Source organism: Glycine max, chromosome 16, assembly GCF_000004515.6.
Source record: "Glycine max cultivar Williams 82 chromosome 16, Glycine_max_v4.0, whole genome shotgun sequence".
Classification (NCBI taxonomy): Eukaryota; Viridiplantae; Streptophyta; class Magnoliopsida; order Fabales; family Fabaceae; genus Glycine; species Glycine max.
This window is the reverse complement of record NC_038252.2, coordinates 2,972,774-2,996,912: the sequence shown is the minus strand read 5'-3', so window position 1 is coordinate 2,996,912 and position 24,139 is coordinate 2,972,774. Positions and strand designations below refer to the sequence as shown.

At 31.4% G+C, this 24,139-nt stretch overlaps 1 protein-coding gene across 5 annotated transcripts in view; it reads right to left on the bottom strand.

Moving 5' to 3' along the window:
* Window positions 1-1,259: 1,259 nt before the first annotated feature.
* LOC100811732 (uncharacterized) overlaps window positions 1,260-24,139 on the bottom strand; it is a 46,744-nt gene continuing 23,864 nt past the window's right edge. For 3 of the 5 annotated variants that reach the window (XM_041010752.1, XM_041010754.1, XM_041010751.1), the window contains 9 exons: window positions 13,529-13,660; window positions 11,122-11,937; window positions 8,579-9,232; window positions 7,427-8,173; window positions 4,650-5,354; window positions 3,020-3,841; window positions 2,121-2,172; window positions 1,964-2,017; window positions 1,260-1,558 (listed from right to left, as the gene is read on the bottom strand). In XM_041010752.1, coding sequence (XP_040866686.1) covers window positions 2,146-2,172; window positions 3,020-3,841; window positions 4,650-5,354; window positions 7,427-8,173; window positions 8,579-9,232; window positions 11,122-11,937; window positions 13,529-13,660 — 3,903 coding nt within the window. In that variant the 3' untranslated portion in view covers window positions 1,260-1,558; window positions 1,964-2,017; window positions 2,121-2,145. The remainder of the gene's footprint in view (window positions 1,559-1,963; window positions 2,018-2,120; window positions 2,173-3,019; window positions 3,842-4,649; window positions 5,355-7,426; window positions 8,174-8,578; window positions 9,233-11,121; window positions 11,938-13,528; window positions 13,661-24,139) is intronic. The other 2 variants (XM_041010755.1, XM_041010757.1) reach the window with 2 other exon arrangements.

Sequence of the window (24,139 nt, the reverse complement as noted above, 5' to 3'; positions counted from 1 at the left end):
ATCCCGAGAGAACCCTTCCTTCATTTTAGCAACCACCAAACGGAGCTTCCATGACTGTCCTCCATGGCTGCCACTCGCCGTACGAAACTTCCACCTTCCACTACCACCACCCACACTACTCATCGCCAAACGAAGCTTCAATGGCTGCCGAGGACCACCTTGAGGCCATCTTGACCAAACTTGATGTCGCTACACGCCGCCTCGACTCCCAACTGGACGCCCTTCTCCTCCGACTGCCTTGGCGACCCGGCCACCACTACCCTTCGCAGTCTCCATGCTCCGCACCCATACCAATTCCGCACCCCCACCACGCTACTCCTGCAAATAATCACAAGATGAAATTAGAAGAGCCACGGACCGTTGGCACAGCACCACGCCTTTAGGAAGAGAAGCTTTTGGAATGCCGTCCGCGGACTCCGTCTTCGCCGCCACCTCCACTGGTCGCACTCATACAGTCGCCCCCCACAACCTTACCGGGTCCACTTCCCATTGTGGTTGTTTCCCTCATTGCCAACAGCAACACCCACATGTCCTTCGACCATCGTGGGATCACCATTTTTGGGGTCCGCAAGGAGCACTTTAGCCGCGGCAAAGAGCTCGACCACTCTTTCCCCCTCACCTTTTACGCCACAAAATGGCTCGACTCCCGCAACATTAATCTCCATCTGCTCATTTCTTCACCCATTTTAATTTGGGATCCGGATTCGAATTTTGAAGTCATAATTTGAAGTCGCAACACCTTGAGGACAAAGTGTTTTTGATGGGACTGGGAGGGATAGGAAGAAAGAGTTGCAGAAGGAAGAACACAACATCCCACGGTGGTAGCATTTGGTTACACAATGATCATTGTGGTTATGCTTCTTTATGACGTTTCCACTGATGATATTGATAGAGCTCCGGCCAAGTTATACATATTGGTGGTATAATAAGAAATAAGTTCTATTGGACTGTTTTCTCTCAAAATCGATGCAATTCAATTTGTGAATATCCTTTATTTGTCGTGGTCAGAAACTTGAGAAAATAATAAGTCTTTTTAACTTCTTTTTTTAAAAAATCTTTTGAAATCCTTATAAATGAAGGATAATATAATTTTCAGGATCACAACAACAATTATATTGCCGTCCCGTTAGTGATCTTGAGTAATTAAAACTGATGATAAACTTTTTTAGATGTTAATTGTAGGAGATGGCCAAATTGTTGTAAACTCCAATTATAATCAAGAGTTACGTTGAAGCATGAAACATAGGTAAAATTAAGGATAAACAAACAAAACAAATATAACTTACAAAATACAAACAGTACAGTCAATACTTCATCTTTGTTCTTCAACTCCGTTTATCACTTAAAATCACACATTACATAATATAAAGAATAGAACAATGTATTTCACCATCGAATATGTAGAACCACACGCATGCATAACTCTTATTGTTTTTTTCAACACACAAATTAACAAACTTAGTGAAACCAAGGCTACTTTATTCATCTGCATCAGTTCTTCCGTCAATCTCTTCTTACTGCAATATTAGAGTTCGGACACGGACTCAACCTAGATAAACTGTAAAAACAACTATTTTACTTTTATATAATAAAAAAATTCTAAATTTAATTATAGAAGTAATAAAATTAGAAATATATATATATATATATATACTCTAGGTTTAGGTGATCCTTCCAAATCATAAGCCTTCTCCAGTGCCTGGGTGGGTGCGCGAAATCATCGATTCTAAGTGCTAATAATATAATAGGGATTCCCCTACCCTTAAATCAGTAGGGCAAGTCAATTTGACCTTCCCCGCTGGAGGATTCTGTAACCACTAGAATCTTTCGAGGGCTTGGTTTGGAGTTATATATATATATTTATATTTATATAATGGCTACCTTAAAAATCACAAGAATTTAATGGCTACCAATAAAACATAAGTCAAAAAAATCAAAATAATGCTTATATAAAATTACTTACACATTAGACTTAATCAACAGGTAATGAAGAACACTTTAACCTCCTAATCTTCATCTGCAAGTAATATAAAAGAAAAGAAAACATATAAAGTAATGATATATAGCATATCTACCTTAAAAAACTAACAATTCCAGTTATCAGTTAATATTTGTTGTACCATATTTCCTGTCGAACCCAAATGGTCAGGGGGCACTTGAAGCATCTGGAACCTATTTTTTTTTTAAAAAAGAATAGATACAACTTAATCCAAGCATGATAAGTTTAACACATTACGCTAAAAATTATGGTCTTAACTCTTAATTCTAAGCATGAATATCTACCCGCCTTTACGGCTTTGTTATTGGACTCCCTTCGTAAATTAATTTAGAAAAAAAAAGTTATACCTTATTTATCAACCCTTCCACAAATAAATGTCAATCAAGTATTTGTTTTAATGAAAATCCAATTCTACATGCCACTGAAGAGGAAAGAAAAGAATGCTACAAATTAGCTGATGCAGTGCTAGGGACGTTTCAGTTGGCAGTCCATTTTGCTCACTATAGTTATTATAATGACAATATTCCAAAATTATCTTAGTATAACATCATGATGGTTTTGATATTGCTATCTACAAGACTAATTGTAATCTATGAGGCACTCGTACTTTTATTTGCTTTGTGTGTTCGTATTCTATAGTTTCAATGTTTTGATATGTATTATGAAGTATTGAATTCTTATAAAAAAACAAATCTTTAGGTATACATCATATATACCATGATTCCAAATTCATCACTAAAATATGAACGAAATCATAAACATGTAATTATTATCTATATCCATAATTTATCATAAGCATGTAAAACAGTCCTTCAAAAAAAAAAAAGAAAAAAAGATAAGCCTTGTCTCTAAAAGCGTCCATGAATATTTCCCAAAATCCTATTGTGAATGAACTCTCTTAGTCGAAAGGTTATAAATGTGATGATTGCTAACAAATACCATGCACTTTCCATCCAAAAGGTTCTCTAACTGACACACATCATTGACAAAATGTTCAAATAAAAAAAATTAAACACATACCGTTGCCTGAAATGCATTCCGAATGGTAGAATTGAGATCAATATCCAATGTGATAGCTTCTGATTTCTTCTGAAACTTAACTCCATACAACTTATCTGCATCTATGGTACCAGCAGATAAAGTTTCCAAACAGTGGCAATTGATTACTGACAATTGCAGCAAGGATGGGAAACTCAATCTCCCTGTATAAAAGCTTGTGAGATTTGGTAAAGATTCAAGATTCAAATAAAGAAGCTGCCGAAATATTATCTCGTCTTCATTTGATCCATCCCCCTCCTTAGACACTATCTCTTTAATTGATTCACAGCTTCTTATTTCCATTATTTTGAGCCGAGACAAACTTTTGGCTGTTGAGGATGTGAACAAGTTTTCCAACCCATGGCACTCAAATACAAACAAACACATCAGATTGGGGAAACATATGGGGGATGGTGCCAAGTTTCTTAAAACTGAACAACTGCTTACATCCAAGGTTTCTAGATTTCTGAGAAAAGGCTCAATCAAAGTGTTCTCAAAACCTATGGTTTGAAGCTCTGAAAGGGACTCCAAGCTTAATACTTTCAGCTGTGATAGGAGTCCAGTATCATCCACATTAGGACTTTGAAAGCAGAAAATCTCCTTGAAGGAACTACAATACACCTCAAGCTTCTCAATATTGGGCACCTGTTGTAGAAATCCATATGCAAATTCATAGGACTCAACGCTGAAGTTCAGCAAAATAAGAGCTTTTAAATTGTGCAAGACGTTTCCTGGAAATTCTCCATGCGGAATCATCTTCAGTTCATTTTCACCGAGTGTCAGGTGCTGCAAATTGGGTGTAAGCTACAAAGAGAAACCAATATAACCAAGCTAAAGCAGGTTAGGGAATTTATAGATCCAACTCTTCTATATAAAACTGAAATAATGAACTTTCATGCTAAAAGAAGTCTGATAATTAATGACAAATTAACTTATTCAATTACATAGGTGCAAACAAGTCAATTTAAAGGAAAATAAAAGTTTTCTTAAAAACCAAAAAGAAAAAAGAAGATAAACCAGGTTAGCTAGTAATAAGGTGGAAGGGATTTTGATAATGTATGTGTCTAAACAAATTTATTTCTAGTTTAATATTTTTAGATGGAATTGATGAATGAGATCATTAGAAAAGTTGTAGAGGTTCCTACAGAGAAGAAGATAATGAAAAATATTTTAGATGTTTGGTAGGAGATTGTTTATAAAGATCTGAGCATCATTAATACATGATATATGATGAAGTACAATAGGGTACGTGTGTAAGAATCTATAATTGACTGTATTAATGGGCATAAAGCTTAAATGTACATTGCTGTATCGTGAATGCAACATGTTCCTTTATAAATACATCATGATCAATATTCTAGAGTATGTGTATATTTGACTTGTGTAGAAAAATGGGAGTTAATACACATAGAAGATAGAAAACAGAATTACTGTATAAATGTGATTTTTACAAATATTTTTTTATTTATTTTAACAGCATGTAGCAGTCAAATATCACCAACACGATTAAGTAGTAAAGAAACTAATGATGTCAATTCAATTCATATAATAGTAGTAAAGCAATTAAGTTCATTTTGCAGGCACCGGTCCAGATCCTACAGCAAGAACAAACCTGTAAAAGCAATGGTACCTTTTCAATACAGATTTGATTTTTAGTATTTGGTTCTACATGTGAAAATGTCTTCAACATGTCACACTGCAAAAAACACTTTAACTCTGGCAAATCACATATCGTCAGTGACGTCAGGCAGAGGAATGTAAGCTCAAGATTTGTTCCGTTGGGATCTGCATTATCCTCTGCAACAATAGCCATCAATCCCTCACAGTGTTGCACAACTAGATTTTCAAGTTTCACAATATCTTTGGCTACTGTTGCAGGAAACACACTAGTAAGGTTTTCACATTTCTCAACATGTACTTGCTGTAGAAGTTGCATCCTGAGAATTCTATGAGGGTCGTCATTCCAAACGTTCTCCAGATTTGGCAGCCGCTGTAAAACCAATTTCTTGAGAGGAAAAGGGAGGGGGAAGATGGTTGGTTCCATAGTTGTCATTATTCTGTCTTGTCTTGTACATTTCACATCAAATATGGTTTTCACAGAATCGCAGTCTCGAACTTCCAATGTTTCCAATTCAGTTAACAAACGAAGTAAATTGAAAGGTAGTACTGCATCTGATAAAAATTGGCAGCCGTCCACAATCAAGGAGTGCAATTTACTGAAGCACAAATCTGGGATTGGTAGTGAGCCTTGCCATATCTTTTGCAGTGGGTTATTTCTGAGTCTAAGATCTGATACCTGGCGTGCAGACTTTGAAATCTGCACATGCAAAAAAATAGATAAAAATATGAAATTAATTATTTACGAGGGTCAATACCAATTGGGATATAGAACATAACATCCAAATTTGTTTGTACTAACACTTCAATAAAAAATTGTAGTTTTGCTGGGTTTAGAGGATTTTAGGTCTAGTATTGATCATGACAAACTTGCATGCAATTCAATGATGACCTTGCCTTATTTTATTGAAATTGTTTTGAAATGATTCCATCAGACCATCCCATTTCTTGGTTTTGGCATCTCAATTATTATTAATATTTAGGTTTCTTCCTTCACCCTATTGTGTGTGTGCCTTCTAACTATTTTCCGCAACATGTGGAGTGGACGATGTGAACTTGGACACTAAAATTTTCACTTCCTCTCTCTCTGTGCCTTTCTTAACAACCCAAACCATCACAATGTTTCTTAAACCTGTTCATTACTACTAACAAATCAAAATCAGCACCTAAATTTTATTGGTCTACCTGTAACACTTATCATGGCATTCTCTGTCCACCGGAAACAAAACCAAGTTAGTTCTGGGAGAAGTAAATAATAAAAAATAGGAATACAAGGAGATCAAGTAAAGTGTGAAAACTGAAAAGTGTTCTAAGTAGCTGGTTGTGTGCGAACTTCTAAAGAAGACTTTTTTTAAGGCAAGGTGTTCCGTTTTATCATTTATTTTCGTTGCATTATTGGATCTGGTAGGCAGGTGGTGAGGGTAAATGAGAGAAACAAGGTTTAAATAAAATAAAGAAGAAAAAACTCTGTAGTTGACTTGTGGATGTTACTATTAGAGTAGAATATAAATTCTAGAAAACAAAAGAGAAAGGAATCAAAATTTTATTATTCATCTCAAAAGTATTCTTTGCTTCAGGATCACGATTCACAAAGGTAAATGTCCCTCAGAATTTTCCCTCATTGTCAATAGAGTTGAGTCACAGCTAGGAGAGTGGGGGATCTCAGACTGTTGTGAAGGCTAACTTGGAAAATGATTCAAAGGTTTTAACCGGTGATTTGTCACCACCAACAGAAGTCACTACAATTATCACTACCACTAAAAAGTCTAATAGTGTCATGATCTTCTGCTTTGCAGATGCAGAATCTAGGTATATTAGATAATTGTCGAGTTGGATCGGGCCAAGAAGGGAGGGTGGAGGTGCTGTGGCGGTTAGCTTGTCAATATTATAAATTTTGTGATGATACAAAAATTGTTAATAAATGCTGAGTTTAATCATATTATGAATGAAAGTTTTTACAGTTTTAAACCACCAAAAAATTGTATTCAAACTGCAACAAATCACAACAGTCAACGTACAGTTAGTTATATTGTTAATTATTACATCAATTTAAAAATATAAGAACCAACATTAAATTTGACAAAATAATAGAGAAGCAAGAAAACATGTTTTCCTAAATTTTATTTTCATTTAAATCTAATTTGATTTGTTTCTAATCTCAATGAAGGCCTGTATATAGGTACTTCACCGCCTAAAGATGGTGGTTATCAATTAACTGATTCCAGAACAGAAGATTCATTCTAACTTTATCATGAGTACACGCAATGATAGTTTTTCTTTCTTTCTAGAGATTTATAGAAATTTAATTAAGAAATAATAAACTCTATTTTCAAAAATTAAAACTATAACTAATCTTTTGAGTGAATTTGTGATATTCTCTAATCAAAAGTTAGATATTAATTCTTCAGAGGTATAAAAATCTATTTAAAGGATTAATCCTCACTTAATAAATTATTCTTTCATATCCACAAACTTTGAGATCAAACTCTTAATCAGGTAACATCATATTCACTAATCTTTTCCACATAGCATACTTATCAATCAAACCCAGATTTACTGATTTTCTTAACCATGTATAAAAAAAAAAAATATACACATATTTATTGCTTTCAATTTGGGAGTTATTTACAAGGAAAACTATTAAATTCATGAGCTTTCCTTATCAAAAAGTTGGGTATGTGATGATTGCTAACGAATAACATGCACTTTCCATCCGAAAAGGTATCTTATAACAACAATAATAACGCTGAATAAAAAAAGTTGTACACATACCTCTGCTAGAAATGCCTTCCGTATGGTAGACTTGAGATCAATTTCCAATGGCATGTACACATACCTCTTTAATACAACTCCTAGCAACTTGTCTGCTTTTAGGGTACCCGGACATAAAGTTTCCATCCCGTGGCATTCGATTACTGACAATTGCTCCAAAGATGGGAAACTTAAACTCCCTTTGTAGAAGCTTCTGAGATCTGGTAAGTCTTTAAGTTCCAAACACTTGAGCCGCGGAAATATTATCTCATCCTCATGTGATTCATCCCCCTCCTTAGACACTATCTCTTTAATTGATTCACAAAATTCTATCTTCATTATTTGGAGTTGAGCTAAATTTTTGGCTGTTGAGGATGTGAACAAACATAGCAGGCTATTGCAACTTTTTACTTCCAACTTTGTCAGATTGGAGAAAGACATTGTGCATGGTACCAAATTTAGTGACCCAATGGAAACGAGCTCTGGAAGGGACTCCAAGCGTAACACTTTCAGTTGTGATAGGAGAGTAGTATCATCCACATTAGGACTTTGAAGGCAGAAAATCTCCTTGAAGGATCCATCACACACCACAAGCTCCTCTATATTAGGCACCAGTTGTAGAAATCCATGTGGAAATACATCGGACTCAACATGAAAGCACAGAGTTAGAACTTTTAACTTGTTTAAATGGTTCCCCTGAATTTCTCCATGCAAAATCATCTTGAGTTCGTTTTGACCGAGTGTTAGATGTTGTAAGTTGGGTGTAAGCTATGAAGAGAAACCAATAACCAAGCAAACACAGGTTGGTTAGGGCAGTTATAGATCCAGCTCTTTTATATATAATTGAAATAATGAACTACAACGCTAAAAGATGTCTGATAATTGATGACAATTAACTATTTAAAAAATAAAAAAGGTGCACACAAGTCAATTTAAAAGAAATTTTTTTACTTAAAAACCATATATATATATGAACTAGGCTAGATATTAATATGATGGCAAATTTGATAAATGAGATAGGGAGTTTTTGTAGTAGTTCTGTGGAGAAGAAAATAATGAAAAATCTTATATGGTTGCTAGGAGATTGTTTATAAAGATTTGAGCAACTTTAACACACGATATATGATAAAGTACAATGACATGAGTAAGAATCAATGAGAATAAAGTCCGAACCTCAATTATTTTTGTTGCATCATGAATGCAATATATACCATTATAGTTGAACTTCGGCAAATCCCATAGCGTCAATGACTTCACACTGGGGAACGTTAGCTCTAGATTTGTTCCTTTTGGATCTGCATTATGCTCTGCAACAATTGCCATCAACCCCTCACAGTGTTTCACAACTAGATTTTCAAGTTTCAGAAGATCTTTGGCTACCGATGTGGGAAACACACTAGCAAGGCGTTTACAATTGTCAACATATACTTCTTGTAAAAGTTGCATCCTTGGAATTCTATGAGGATGTTCATTCCAAACATTCTCCAGATTTGGCAGCTCCGATAAAGTCAATTTCTTAAGGGGAAAAGGGAGGGGGATGCTGGTTGCTCCCATAGTTGTCATTTTTCTGTCTTGGGTTATATATTTCACATCAAATATGGTTTTCACATATTCACAGTTTTGAACTTTCAAATTTTTCAATTTAGGTAATAAAGGAAGTAAATTGAAGGGTAGCACTGCATCTGATAAAAATTGGCAGCCGTCAACAATCAAGGTGCCCAAGTTACTGAAGCACGAGTCTGGGATGGACAGTGAGCCATGCCATATCTTTTGTACTGGGCTATTTCTGAGCCGAAGATATGATTCACTTCGTGCAGACTCCAAAAGCTGCACATGCGTGCAAAAGAATGAATAATAATATGACATTAACTATTTGAGTCCCCGTAAGAATTGAGATTTAGAATTTTGTTTCATTTTCGTAATATCAAATATTATTGAACTGTTTACTTTCATTAAAAATTGCAATAAAATATGAGAAATGCTAAGAATATACCATCTAACACATTCTTAATACATTATTTCTGATTAGTTAAAATTTATTAAAAATAAAAAATTTTGTGGATCTCACATCATATTTAATGATTTTTTCTAGATTTTGTAATTTTTAATAAATTATAATCAATTAGAGAATATGTTTTAAAAAATGTCTTATGTGTAATTTAAAGATAACATTGTGATAATTGTAGTGCGTACTTATATTTGCACTTTGAATTTTACAACAATTATCTCACTTTCTTTTTACTATTGCTTTGTTTGATACCATTTAGTTAGGATGATTTACCTTCTGTGAGGATTTAATTTATTTTTCATGTGGTTAATTTTAGGAATTTCATTAGGTTTTTATTGTGTTTTTTAGAGACTTAGTGTGCCTTGAAAAGGAGCTGAGGAATTGAAAATGAAGATTGCTCACTTAGCAAGTCAATCCAGTCTCTCAACAAGGAAAAGGACGTTAGAGGAAGGACACGTGGAAACTTGTAGGCTAAGCGAGAACTTTTGTTTGCTTAGCAGAAGCGCATTAAAGGAAACTTGTAGGCTAAGCGAGAACTTTTGTAGGCTATGCGAGAACTTTTGCAAAAAAGACAAAATAGAAATTCTCCATTTATTTAAGACATTTTTATCATTGGGAGAGAGGAAGCATCAACCTAGGATTGTGCATGGAGGCTGGAGAGCTCTCACCCACTCCATTTTTTTTTCATTTTCTCTCTTCTATTTTTGTACTTTGATGTATCTCATGACAATGAGAGACTAGTATGTTTATTGTTGCAGAATTGGTGTACTAAACATATTCTCATGTCATTAGTCCTTATATTTATTTAGTGTTAATTTATGTGTTATTGCTTCTTTTCATTTTTTATTGCTTGTGTTTATGGATTGATCACCCATATATACATGTTTTATAGTTTAAAATGGCATTGTGAAATACTTTTTAATTAATTAAGAAGTGGTTTATCTTGACTTGTTAAGGAATTAGGAATTAAGTTAATCAACTTAAGCTCTTTCATGTGAGAAATCATGATTAGATACAAAGATCATGACCAGATGGGTCAGCCATGAGTAGACTCAGCAAGTTTCTGATTTTGGAAGATTGGTTGTTATCATGACCAAAAATAGTTCACAATGGGATTTGAAGTGAGGGTTATCATATTATCATTGTGCAGTTATGTTGCGAGACAAGGAGACTAATTGAGTCCTCAAACCGTTCTTCTGTTGAACTGTTGGAGAGAGGTGGGAAAAAAATATAGTTACTCAAATAAGGAAAGAGACTACAATAACATGAGGGGGATTTATTTGGATGGTATCGTGTTTCCTTTTCTCGTCTTTGGAAGCCTCTAGTTCAGTTTTATGTATATTGATGGTGGCAAAATATTACAGCTAATAATATGAGAGTCTCATTCATGCATATGTTTGCTTGTTTTTATATGTATGACCATATATATACTATATTTTGGCTTTAATTTGTACAAGGATGATATTTTTCAAAGGCTTGTTTTTATCATTGTAGTTGCGCACAACTTGTGCTTCAATCCTGGTCACTTGATTTTAATGAATCTTCTTTTTGCCTCTAAAAAGAAAACTTACTAACTAAAGCATCTTAAGCCAAAAACAAGCATTTATAATTTCCAATCATGACAGGTAATTTTTTCTATCTATTGAAAGAGGAAACAACGTTCATAAAATTATGAGAATTTGTATTAATTAAAAAAATAAATAAGTACCTTATTTTTAAAATCTTTTTGTATGGTGGCATTCAAGTCACCTTCCCACTGCCATCTCGATTCCTTTTCTCCTTCAAAAGCAAATATATTTTGTAACTTTGGAGCTGTTGTGCGATTCTCGGTGAATGTTTCCATCATGGGGCATTCGCTCACAATCAACATTTCCAATGTCGGGAATTTAAATTCACAGTTCTTGTAACTGCAAAAACTTGTGAGGTTTGTTAGCCCTTCAAGTTCTATAGTAATCAATTTGCTGAATTCAATTTCCATCACTCTGCCTTCTTTATTTTCATCAATGGTTACTATTTCCTTTACATTATCACAATAAGCAACCTTCATGCTCTTAAGTTGAACCAAGCTTCGGGCCGTCGAGGATGCCATTAAAAAATTTAATCCATCACAATTACTTACTTCCAAATTTGTCAAGTAAGCCAATGATACCGAGGGAGGAGCCAAATTGCTCAATTTGCGGCACCCATATAAGCTCAAAAGCTCTAGTCTCTGTAGAACTGGCTCTCGTTCAAATCCTAAATCCTTTATCTTTGAATGCCCCAAAACCAATTCCTTCAGTTGTAATACGGTTCCCAAACATGGCACTGATGGCAATTTAAGCAGATGTTGAGAGTCAAAGTCACCCAATCGTAACTTTTCTAGATTTGGCATACTGTACAGAATCAGACGGAGAAGTTCACCACTTTTTACTGATTTCACGCTAAGCTCTTTTAAAGAGTGCATTCGGTACTTCATGGTGTTGGTTGATAACCAATTCTGCGCTTCGTCAAAGTGAATAGCCATATACTCCAAGTTGGGGATTACCTAGAGAAAAATGAAACAAAAAATAATTACAGTGAAGAAGGAAGTTACTTTTATATGTATATATCGTATGCTTATCCATGGTCGAGCACCCTCATAACCCATTCATTTATTTGATTTTTGACTTTTTGGTTTAGTTTTTGTAGTTTCTTTTGGATTGCAATGGTTTATGAAAAATATTGATTTGTTTCCATTGGAGTAACAAATATTACTAATACAAAAGAAAAAGAGAGAAAATTAACACAATATGATATGTATATTAATAAATAGCTTGACAGGGAGAGAAGAATACAAAAATAATTGAATAAATTATTGTATGAGTTTTTGCATGTCTAGACATTTTTTAAATTTTTTTATTGTTGATATTCAATGTAAATATCTAAATAAATACCAGATAGTATCTTAAAACTTTTTTTTTATTAATTAAAAAATTTGTTTGATTTTTTAATTATGTTTGACAAACAAGTTTATTTTAGTAACATGTAATACTGTTTGAGATATTACTCTCTTTGTCCCATTATAACTATCATCCTAAGTTATTCTATACAAAAAAAAATTAATTAATAAATAAAATTAAATAATAATTTTACAAAATTAATTTTATTATTATTAATTTATTTTTGTTTTTTAGCTCACATAGTTAATATTATAAAAAATATAAGTGAAAAAAATAATTAAAATTACATTGAAAAAATGATAATTATTTTGAGATATTTTTTTCTTTCTACATGATGATTATTATGGGGAGTAATATTTTTAAAATGTTAATTTCTAATTTCTTATATATATATATATATATTCTTCTCTTATTTATTTTTAAAATAGTTATTAATTTTTTAATTTTCTTTTTACATTAGATAGGTTTTATTATTCTTTTTGTTTCTCTTAACAATATGGTTTTATTTTATTTTTCTATTATTATTGGATATATATTTTTACATTATACTATGCACTTTAATTTATTTACTATATTTATTTTATCATTTTAATATTATATTTCAATATATATATATATATATATATATATATATATATATATATATTTATCTTGTTATACAGATGAGAAGAGTATATTATTTTTTCTATATTTTTTAATATTAATTATAGTGTAGTGTTTATTTTTATGATTACATTGTTATTTTAAAATATACACTAATCAACATAATAAAATATGACAATGTAGTTAAGTTATGTTATCTTTATTTTATTTTAAATTTGATTAAAAATATTGTAAGATATAATATAAGATTACTAGTAAAAAACACCGTAGGAATAAAATTAAAACTAAAACCTAATCAAAAAATTATTTATTGAACAACTAGAAAAAAATTAAACAAATAAAACGAGTTTAATGCTTATAAAGTAATAGTGTCAAATAATTTTGTATCATCATTTAATTATATATCATCTTTTAATTACTCTAAAATAATTATTTTATTAATTAAAAACTAACAAACTTATCACAATTATAATTGAATAATCGTGTAAAGAAACTAACTCAAATGATCCTTTTCATATGCAAGACATGGTACAAGAAGATTGAGCATTTTGTATTATCTTGATATCAATGACTGTAATGGAATATATTCCTTACCTTTTCAGCTGAGAAAACTGGTTTTACTTCTTCGTTTGTGGTTTCACTGGTTTCTATTGGGAATGTTTTAAGCTTCTCACAACGGCCCATTCTCAACTTCTTCAATCTTGGACATTCTATAAAATGCTTCCCCTTGTAGAAACGCTCGAGGTTTGATAGCTCATATAATTCCATGTTGGTTAGTTCAGGAAACATTAATTTTTCATTGTTTGTTTCTGATCCATCTTCAACGATCTCTAGCATTCCCTCACAGTTCATCACCGACATGGATTCAAGCTTTCGAACATCTTTGGCCACAGATGCTGGAAAGACATTCCTCAGTTTATAACAGCCATTAACCTGTATACTCCGCAGTCTTTTGAAGTTAAGAATTCCTCCTGGATCTGTGCTCCACACTAGCTTCAAGTTTGGGAGTCTCCATACTTCAATAAGCTGCAAATTTGTGTCTATCGAAGAAGATACATCTACTTGCTGAGAATCTTTGATTTCAAAAATCACTTCTACTGACTCACAATTATAAACCTTCAAGCTGTTCAAACTTGCAAACCATCCTTCCATGTGACTCGGAAAAATCTTATCTATTTTTTTGCACCTATATATGTGCACAGAAATGAGACTAGAAAAGGAATCTGCACTCATCACTTCAGCATGCCATATGTCTGTTAACATATTCATTTCACTGAGGTGGATTTCTTCCAACTTAGGAAAGACGCAGACCTGCACTTTGATGCAAACAAGCCATTATTTGGCAACGAAACTTAACAGAAATGCACATGAATGAGTGTGATGAAGAAATGTACATATTTACATTACATTCAGTCAACTATAAAAATTTACTTATTCACACCTATACACACCTTTTTGTCTGCACTATTTCCTTCAGTCACAAAAATCTTCTCCATCAACGGACACTCACTTACGAAGAGTCCTTTCAGTTTCTTCAAACCACTAGCCACAGACAATGAACATAAATATCTCAAATTATCACAACCTTCCACAACTAATTTTACTAAGCTTTGAAAGCAGAAACTTGACAGTGGTTGGTCACTCCATATCTTATGGATTCTGACTGAGGATAAATTCAAGCTCTCTAAGTTTGGAATTTCAACCTGCAAGCAAGCACGTACACAGTTAATATAATTACAACAACTTAAAAAAAAAAACTGATGACAAATTAATTAAAATTGAAGGAAAAGTATGCAATATCATATACCACTTCACCAAAGAGAGGGGGAGACATGCCACTACGTTCATCTTGTGCAATAGTAATTTCTTTCTCATCCCTCTCTACTGTTTGTGCTTCTGTCAGTTGAGATTCAGAAGTTCCCTCCACTCTGTAATTATAAAAACTAGTAAATGATGGCAACCGCTTCAGTGTCAAAGAGTGCAACTTAAGAAGCTCAACCTTGTCAGGATTTACTAGTATTTCAAAGATCTCCTTTAAAGAACCACAATCAGAAACATCAATTGTTTCGAGACTAGAAACAAATTTATCCTTGTAAAAGGAGAAGAGATTCTTCAAACAGGTACACCGTATGACCTTGATGGTTTTTAATTTGGCAAATGAGTCAACTGTAACTGGACTGCGACATATCATTTCTATGTTCGTCAGTTCGTTGAGACATAGAGATTCCAAATTGGGAAAAACATCTCGAGAATGAGACAAATCCATTGAGTTGATATATTTGATGCCATCGTTATTTGTGATAGATAAGTGTTTCAGACAGGGAAATCCATCCAAATTCAACTCATCAATAACATTTTGAACACCACTTAGCTCTCCCAACAACAAATTTTCAACTCCTTTAAACAATAATTTCATCCCTGTCTGGGAATGAATATTGTCAGTTCTGTCCTTCAGCTGCAACGCCAAAGATCTGAATGCTTCGTACTTATTAGGCATCCTGAAATCTCCAACTAAAAGCGTCTCAAAGCCTCCAATCACGATCTTGTAATCATTTAACTTGTCAAAGAACAAGTCCTTCGGCAAAACTTCAGCACATGGGATGCATAAGTCCACCACTTTCAATTGATGCAAATGCTTTAGCTCAGGAAGAAATGAAAATCGACTTCGGTTTGTCTCTCCTCCTGTCAATTTTTTGATCAAGCTCTTTCTAATATACAACTCTTCTAAAGAAATTAGCCTCGATATAAGATTACGTGGAATCATCTCCACTATGTAACAATTGCTGATGTCAAGTAGTTGCAACTTATCTAAGCAACATAACTCAGCTGGCAATTTTTTAAGTTGAGATCCAGAAAAACTGAGAATTCTTAATTTTTTCAGCTCTCCTATGAAGGATAAGTTGCCATCTAAAATGCATCGCTCCAAACAAAGTAATCTGAGGTTTGATAGGCATTTGATTGAAGGTGGTAAGCTTTCTAGATGAATACCAGTCAATACTAATACTCTGAGTTTTTTCATTTCATTAAAAAAACTCTCTGGTATTTTTACAGATGGATCATCGCTGTTAATTTGGAAAAATTTAAGTTGAGGACAATTTATAACATTAGGAAGCTCATCAATGATATCACTGTTGCATATAGAAATAGAAGTGCACCTCTCGAGTTCAGGCCAATCATCAAGTTTGCCATTTCTCAAAGTAAAAACATTTTTCTCCTTGTGTGCTATAGATAAAGCAGCATCTCGAACCATGTCATGCATATTGAAATGAATGCTGGAACTTTCGTCCAACATCACCAAACCCGAGTGTTTAAGCTTTTGAATCCATATATTTATTTTGTCCCGAGCTTCCCTAAGCGAGTAGACACCTTCAAGTATACCCAAACCAAAGCAATACTTCACCAAGTCCATAATTAGGGGTTGATGACCCATTTGAGCACAAAGTAAGAAAATGGACTTGAGCTCCTCATTTTCTAGATGGTCGTAACTCATTTTTACTGAAATCTCCATAGAGTATTGTGCTCCCACCAGTTCTTGCCTTTTGAGTTTATCTAGCGTAGCTTCCCACACTGACTCGCTCTTGTTTCTTAATGCCCTTCCAACTGTAACAATAGCCATGGGTATCCCTGCACAGTACTTCCTAACAATTTCTTGTTTAGAGTGGGACATTTGATCAGGCATTCCAGTCACCTTCTTTAACAACCTCATAGCTTCCGCTTCTTCTAATTCCTTTACCCCGAAAATTGACTTAACAGCCATCTTCTCAGACAATACAGTTGTATCCCTTGAAGTTAGCAGAATTTTGCACCCCTTATAATCATCAAGAGATTTTTCTTTACTAGTGCGGGACATTTCATCTGGTATTCTAGCCCCCTTCATTTTTAGACCATTCATGTCATCATCAAGTGGAATGCCTAACTTATTCAAGTCTAATCTGTCCCAAAGGTCATCCAAGATTATAAGGGTATTGTCCTTCTCTTGCTTTAGCCTCCTCCTTAGAGAATCAGCTCTCACATTCTCACCTTCCCCTTCCAATGTCAATCCTAACACGTAAGCAATATCTTCCTGGATTTTTTTTACATTGGGATTGGCTGTTATTTCTGAAAAAGCCACCACATTAAACAGTTTCTTGACTTGAGCACTGCCAGCAATTGCTTTGATTAAAGTGCTCTTACCCACCCCACCTGGGCCATGCACTCCAATCATTTTCACAGTGGGATCTTCAAGTTTTTCCATTATGTCTTCCATTATGGATTTTCTAGAATCAAATTCCATAAGATCAGTATTAGACAAAATGGCATCATTAAATGTTACGTTTCCCCGAAAAGCAATTTCATCAGGCTTGGGGCAACCATCGATTAGCTTTTTACCCTCCACTGCCTTCTTCTTTGCTAGTCTGCCTAGTCTATACCTAAAGTAAGGAAATAAACAATTGGTTAACCCTGCCTTTCTGTGGCCTTCATCATTCTTATAGTTCTCCACTTCTGTCTTAAATTCACCCACTTTCCGTGACCATTCTCTAGCCTTAACATGAATGTTGTGTCCATTTTTGACAGCTCTATTACATTGATGATCTACCCTTTCTTTATCAAGTTCAAGCTGTTCAACACACTCGTATAGTTCACCAACGTTTTGCCTGTAACGGATGTAATCCACATGCTTTTTAACCAGATCCAAGACAGAATTAGTTACCGGCTCTATTAGTGCGGACGACACAGCATCCATGCTTTGAGCTTGATTTTGTTGTACTAGGTACAACTACATCTCTTTTCCAACAAAATGAAGAGTGGAAACAGATCAGTCAAGAATTAATTAGGCAAGTAAATTATATTTGACCAATCAAAAATCCAAGTACATTTGCTAAAACCAAATCAAGCAACCATGTGTTAAAAATTATAAAGGCATTAAAAAAAAATTAATTAAGTTTATCATCCATGCAATATAGGCCTTATTCAGATTAGTACCTAACATTCCTTTTTTTTAATCAAATGTCTAAAAAAGTTTTGAGTTTCATTTTACTTGGTTAGCCAGTCATCTTCCGTTAAATGATAATGTGACACATGGAGTGCTACGTCATCATGTCTGGTCACAAACACATCATTGTTACATCATCGACTTTAATGATGTGACGTTGATGTGTCATCAAAAGAAGATAATGACGTGACACTCTCTAAGAGAATTAACGATAAATAATAAAATGATTTTTTTTCAAGTAGGTATTTGATAAAAGTAGTAATATGAAAATAATATATTTTCTCAAGTATAAAAAACTTATTTAAGTTAATCTGAAAAACAATTTTTTAGTTTACAAATGATAAAGAAAAGTTTTATCAAAATAAATAATTTAAGTTCAGATAAAATAATAAATGATAAATTTTAATATTTTATTGAAAATAAAAATAATAATTGTAAATTTAAATTATGTTTAAAGGTAAATCTTATAAGTCAATAAGAAAAAATTATTTCTCAAATACTTTTATTTGATCAAATATTTGTAAACTTGTCAAAAAATTAAAAATCAATTAAAATAACTTGATGAACATACATTTAATTTACTTTTATATAGACTTAAGAAACTTTATCCTATTTATTTTTTTAAGATAATTTCTTATTCAAAATAAGAAATACATTTATTAATAAGATATTTTTTATTGGTAGGAATAAAAAAATATTATTTGAAATTTACAATAACTCACATCAATTTATCATGTTTAATCAACTGAACTAGATTAATAAGATAATATTAAATGTGAAATTAAAGAGTTAAGATACATACATTTAATAAGTGAACAAAGCTAAAAGAGAACCCAACAATATCAAATCAAATAGTGAAATATATATGTTGGGGCCAGAGAATAGTGAAGGAGAAGTGAAGGAAGACATAATATGTTAAATGTGTACATTGACTATAGACATGCAAAATACCAATTATATATGATTTAAATAAGTTTTTCATGTCATATATTAAATAAGTTTTTCATACTTGAAAAATAAGTTCATTTTAGATTCCTACCTAAAAATTTATTTTTTCTCAAATACATACCACGCCATCACTCAACGGAAAATGATTAACGACAGGTAGTAAAATGAGAATAATTTTTTTTAAATACTTAGTTGAAAAAATAAATATTAGGTAGTAATATGAACATATGAAAAACTTAATTAAAAAAACAAAATAAAGATATCAAGTTTGAATGTATATTATGAGGTAGAAAAGAATTTAGCTTCTATTTCCACAAACACCAGCAAACTGATAAATTCTAACAAAATGTAACTTGGGAGGCGATTGCTATTTACCCTCCTCCCTTCTTGCTAATACACTCCCCACAGACACAAAGGATGTTCTTTGTAAAGCATTCAGTTAAATAATGAAAGTATATATCACTACTCATTTAAAAGCAATTAAAACATCACAAGTAATATGGTGGATAATCATTTAAATACATTGAGAATAAACTCTAATATCATATTAAAATATGAATTTGAATTTAACTCAATTTTAAAAGTTAATTCTTATGGGGAGAGTTATCCTCCACTTGTATAATCTATCTTGATATTATCTCCTGTCCACGTGAGACCATTTTTTCCAGTATTAAGGATCTTATCTTAGTTGTGAGGCATTTAGTTAAATAATGAAAGTATATATCACTACTCATTTAAAAGCAATTAAAACATCACAAGTAATATGGTGGATAATCATTTAAATAGATTTAGAATAAACTCTAACATCATATTAAAATATGAATTTAAATTTAACTCAATTTTAAAAATTAATTATTATGAGAAGAATTATCCTCTACTTATATAATTTATCTTGATATTATCTCCTGTCCCCTGAGAAGATTTTTCCAATATTAAGGATGTTATCTTAGTTGTGAGACAAACTAAGGAAGTGCAAAGCTCTTATTCTTCACCATCAACTACTCCAATGTTCTATTTCTTCTCCTCTTTATATAATTACTTTATATGCGCTTGTCCTTATCACCCTTACATTTTCTTTCCCTTTCGAATATTCCTCTCGTTTAGAAGCTGCTGTCTTTTAAAGCTTATCATTGGATGAAATGCATTTTGTCAATGTTTTGTTAAAGAGCTACAAATTAAGGCTTAAATTATAATAGATATTTTTTTTGGTAACATTAGCCATAAGAGTTGAAAGATCCGAACATGCACTTCATATATATCCATCTTTGTATGAGTGAAATTTCTTCAAATCTTAAATAAATGAAAAAAAGAGCCAATATAATATAATAAGCTATAAAGAAAGGAACAAACCTCTGTTATTGGAATTGGATGACTGTGAGTTGTGATTTGTCTTGTCACTATTCCAAATGGTAAGCATTAAACTGAATGTGAGAAAAGAGAAAATGTTAATTAAGGAAGAAAGCTGAGATTTGTTGGCATGCTAAACATGATTTAAGGATATGGATGGCATGCTACTAGTTTGAAGAAAACCAACACCGACTAAAGAAGCAAAGAATACTCAGACCATCACGAAAGTAACGAGGAAATATAAACAAAAGTGATCCTTCCTGCGTTGACTGTTTGTGATCCTGTAAAGATAAGGTCAGGCTTAAATATGCTTGTGGTGAATGTACCTTGGCCCTTTTTAATTATTGGTTCTTATAAAAAAAAAATTGTTAATTTTTAGTTTTGGTAAATTTGTGTTTTTTTTTTTAATTTTGTTACTTGTAAGATTTTTGTTTATTTATATACTATATAAGTATGTGTGTTTTTAATCTTATTCCTCGTATGGACAAATTTATATAGACTAAAAATAAAAAAATTAAAATTTTAAAGGATTAAAATTAAAAAGACAAAAACTTACGAAAAATAAACAAAACATTTTTATAGGAAACAAAATTAAAAAGGCGCAAATTTGGGAGAACTAAAACTGAACCAAAAAATTTATAGGGATCAAAATTAAAAAAATATGAATTTTTACAATAATTAAAAACATATTTAAATCTTAATAATGTGTTTAATTGTTTGGAAAAAAATATAGAAGATAAATGAAAGAAAATATTTAAATTAAAGTAGAGAAAAGAAATATGAGAACCGCATATAATTTTAAAAATTTCTTCCTTTTTTCTTCTTTTTTTTCACAACGAAACACAATAAATTTAACTTTGTACATGTTTGGATAACTTTCTTCATAAATATTTCTAATGGAAAAAAATAAACTACTTTATATAAAATTAATTTATGCATAAGAAAATTTATAAAAGTTTTTCATATCAACTTCTTTAAAAACATAACTTTTTAAATGATGTAAGTAAAAGGTTAAAAGCAAATTTTAGTTTATGGATAAATTTATTTTCTTTTATTTATTAATTTTTTCTTAAAAATATTTATGAAAAATTGATTGTAGTTTGCGATTTGGATGTAATTGTTCATATTTTTTCTCGGAGTTCTTTACAAACGAAGGTTCATTTCCTCATATCTCAATTTTCATCTTATCTTCATTGTATTATTAATAGGTGATTATCTATATATTCTGATGAACTACAAATAACATTATTTTTATAAAAAGTATAGGGATTAAATAAATAAATTTCGGGATTTAAAAATAAATTGATTATTTTTTTAGAGAAAATATATTTAATTTATATTAAAAGAAAATATTGTAATTTATTATTAATATCATTTTACTGACGATAAAAATTAAACTAAATCTACAAAAATAATCTATTAAAATAGGCAGAAGATAAGAAAATCTACTTGTATAATGAAGTATGCAATAGTACTTATTCTATACATTGGACAATGAATTCTATACAGAAGTGTTAAGGAGCTTACAAATGGTGGCTTAAACTATGATATATATTATTTTTTTTCTTTAACTTTCTAATATTTGTAAAGCCATAAAGTTGAAATCGGATCCGGAAATGCACTTCGTTTTTTTGCTGAGTTGTTTTTTCTGAGGGTAATTTCTTACAATAATCTTAAACAAATTAAAAATGACCGATATAAGCTATAAATAAACGAACAAACCTTTGGTTCTTCGAATTGGATGACCAAAACTCGAAAAACTGTCATTTTCTTGTCACTATATTATTCCAAACCGCAAGGAATAAACTGAATGTGATGAAAGCTAAGAGAAAATGTTATGGAAGAAAGCTGAGATATATATGTTGATATTGGTAAGCTAAACTTAAGTTTTGAGGATATGGCTATGGTGTACTACTAATCTTGAGAAAACCAACAACGACTAAAAAAGTAAGAGAGAATACTGAGAGCATGCTTAAGGACGAAATAAATGAGGAAGTCCTCACTTTTTTCTTTTTCTGTTGTAAAGATAACTTCACTTCATAAATGAATGATTAATTCATACCTACCTATCTCGATTATTGTTATCTTGCCTTTATTGCATTACTGATTGGTGATGAAAATATCGAGATCGCAGTAAAAAAATATCTACATTGTGAAACACGTTGCCACCTACCTCCAGCAGAATTGAAGCAAGAAGTAGTTTTTCTTTTTTATTCAAATTATCGAAATTCTAAATAAAATTGTATGTATTGAGTGTTTTTCCAGGTTGTCATGTCCTTCACTTTGACCTATTCTGGTCCTGAATCGGAACGAAGTTACAGACCGGGTTCTGAGAACGAAAGTTGTATAAGTCTATATAATTCTTAAAAGAAAAAAAAAATTGATACTTCCTTTATTCTGTTCATCTATCTCTTGACTTAAATCTGTATGAATCACTAATATATAAAAGTATATTTGGGAGTTGCAGTGACAGCGCCGCCGTGTGAAGTGTAGCAGGTGGGTGCGGCTGCGGCGGGGTTTGGATTGCGACAACATCCACATTGCCGTAAACGGTGATGGGTGGAGTCCCGAAACAAAAATCTCATTATTCTCACGACTGTACGAAAGCAACTAATTATTCAACTTTTGGAAATAATTATTATTTCATTTTATAATTATTAAATTAAATAATTTATTATTTAAGTTAAATAATTATTTTAAATTAAAATTCAAAATAATTATTATTTGATTTTACGTTTGATTGTTGATATTTTTTGTTATTTGTTTATATAATGATGATTGATGAATTAATTATTATTTAAATTTTGTTCAATTAATAACAAATTTTTTAATACATACTAACAAAAAATTTAAACCATGAACATCGAATCCAACCAAATCATAAAAAAATTAATTTGATTTAGTTTGAATTTCATAAATAATATAAATTAAATCATATTATATTATATTTATTTTAATTTTTTTATTTGATTTAGATTAATTTTATGTCAAAATCATACTAAATCATATTCTGAACACTCCTTATTTGTCATTGTAGGAGTGGTTTTTTAAAATAGTTAAGGATAAATTATAAATAGCAAATTTGTACATGGAATGAGATAATTACATTTATTGTTATTATACTTAAATATGTTTTTAATTGATGTAAATTTATATTTTTCCAATTTTGACTCCGGTGAATTTTCTAGTTCATGTAACTTTGTGCTTTTTAATTTTGTTCATTGTAAGATTTTTTTTCATAGTCCCGATAAATATGTATTTTTTTAATTTTGATTTTTGTAACTACAAACTCATGGAATTATAAAGATGACAAATGAATAAAAAATGTTATAGGGACAAAAACCAACGGAACAAAGCTTACTGTGATAGAAAAAAAAAACTTACGTGGATCGAAATTGAAAAACACATACTTATAGAAATTTAAAACATTTTTAAACCTTACTATTATTATTAAAATGTTTGGCTTATAAAATAAGTTTGAATAAATTTATTGGCTTAAAGGATAAAAGAATAAAAAAATTAAGTGAATAAATTTTTCCAGTAAGTCAAAATTGATTTATATACTTGACTTTTACCCAAGGTTTTTCATTATACATTTTAAAATTCAAGTGAATAAATTGATTTTAATTTGAGAACTATTTTATTTTATTTTTTAAAGTGATCATGAAAAAATTATTTAAATAGAGCACGCGTTGTATTTTTTTTATGATTAAAGAGAGAAAATGTGTGTTGTTATATTATAATTATAATTATTTTAAAATGGTATAAAAATTGTCATGTGCAGATAATTATTTTTTTAAGATTTATGAAATTAATTTTGTAACCGAAGTTCAATACTTTTAGAATAACTTTTTAGAAATTATGTTTATAACTTATTCTACTTCATAAATTGTATTTAAGTAATGAAAAATCAATTCCTATATTGTTTGTGGGTCAAA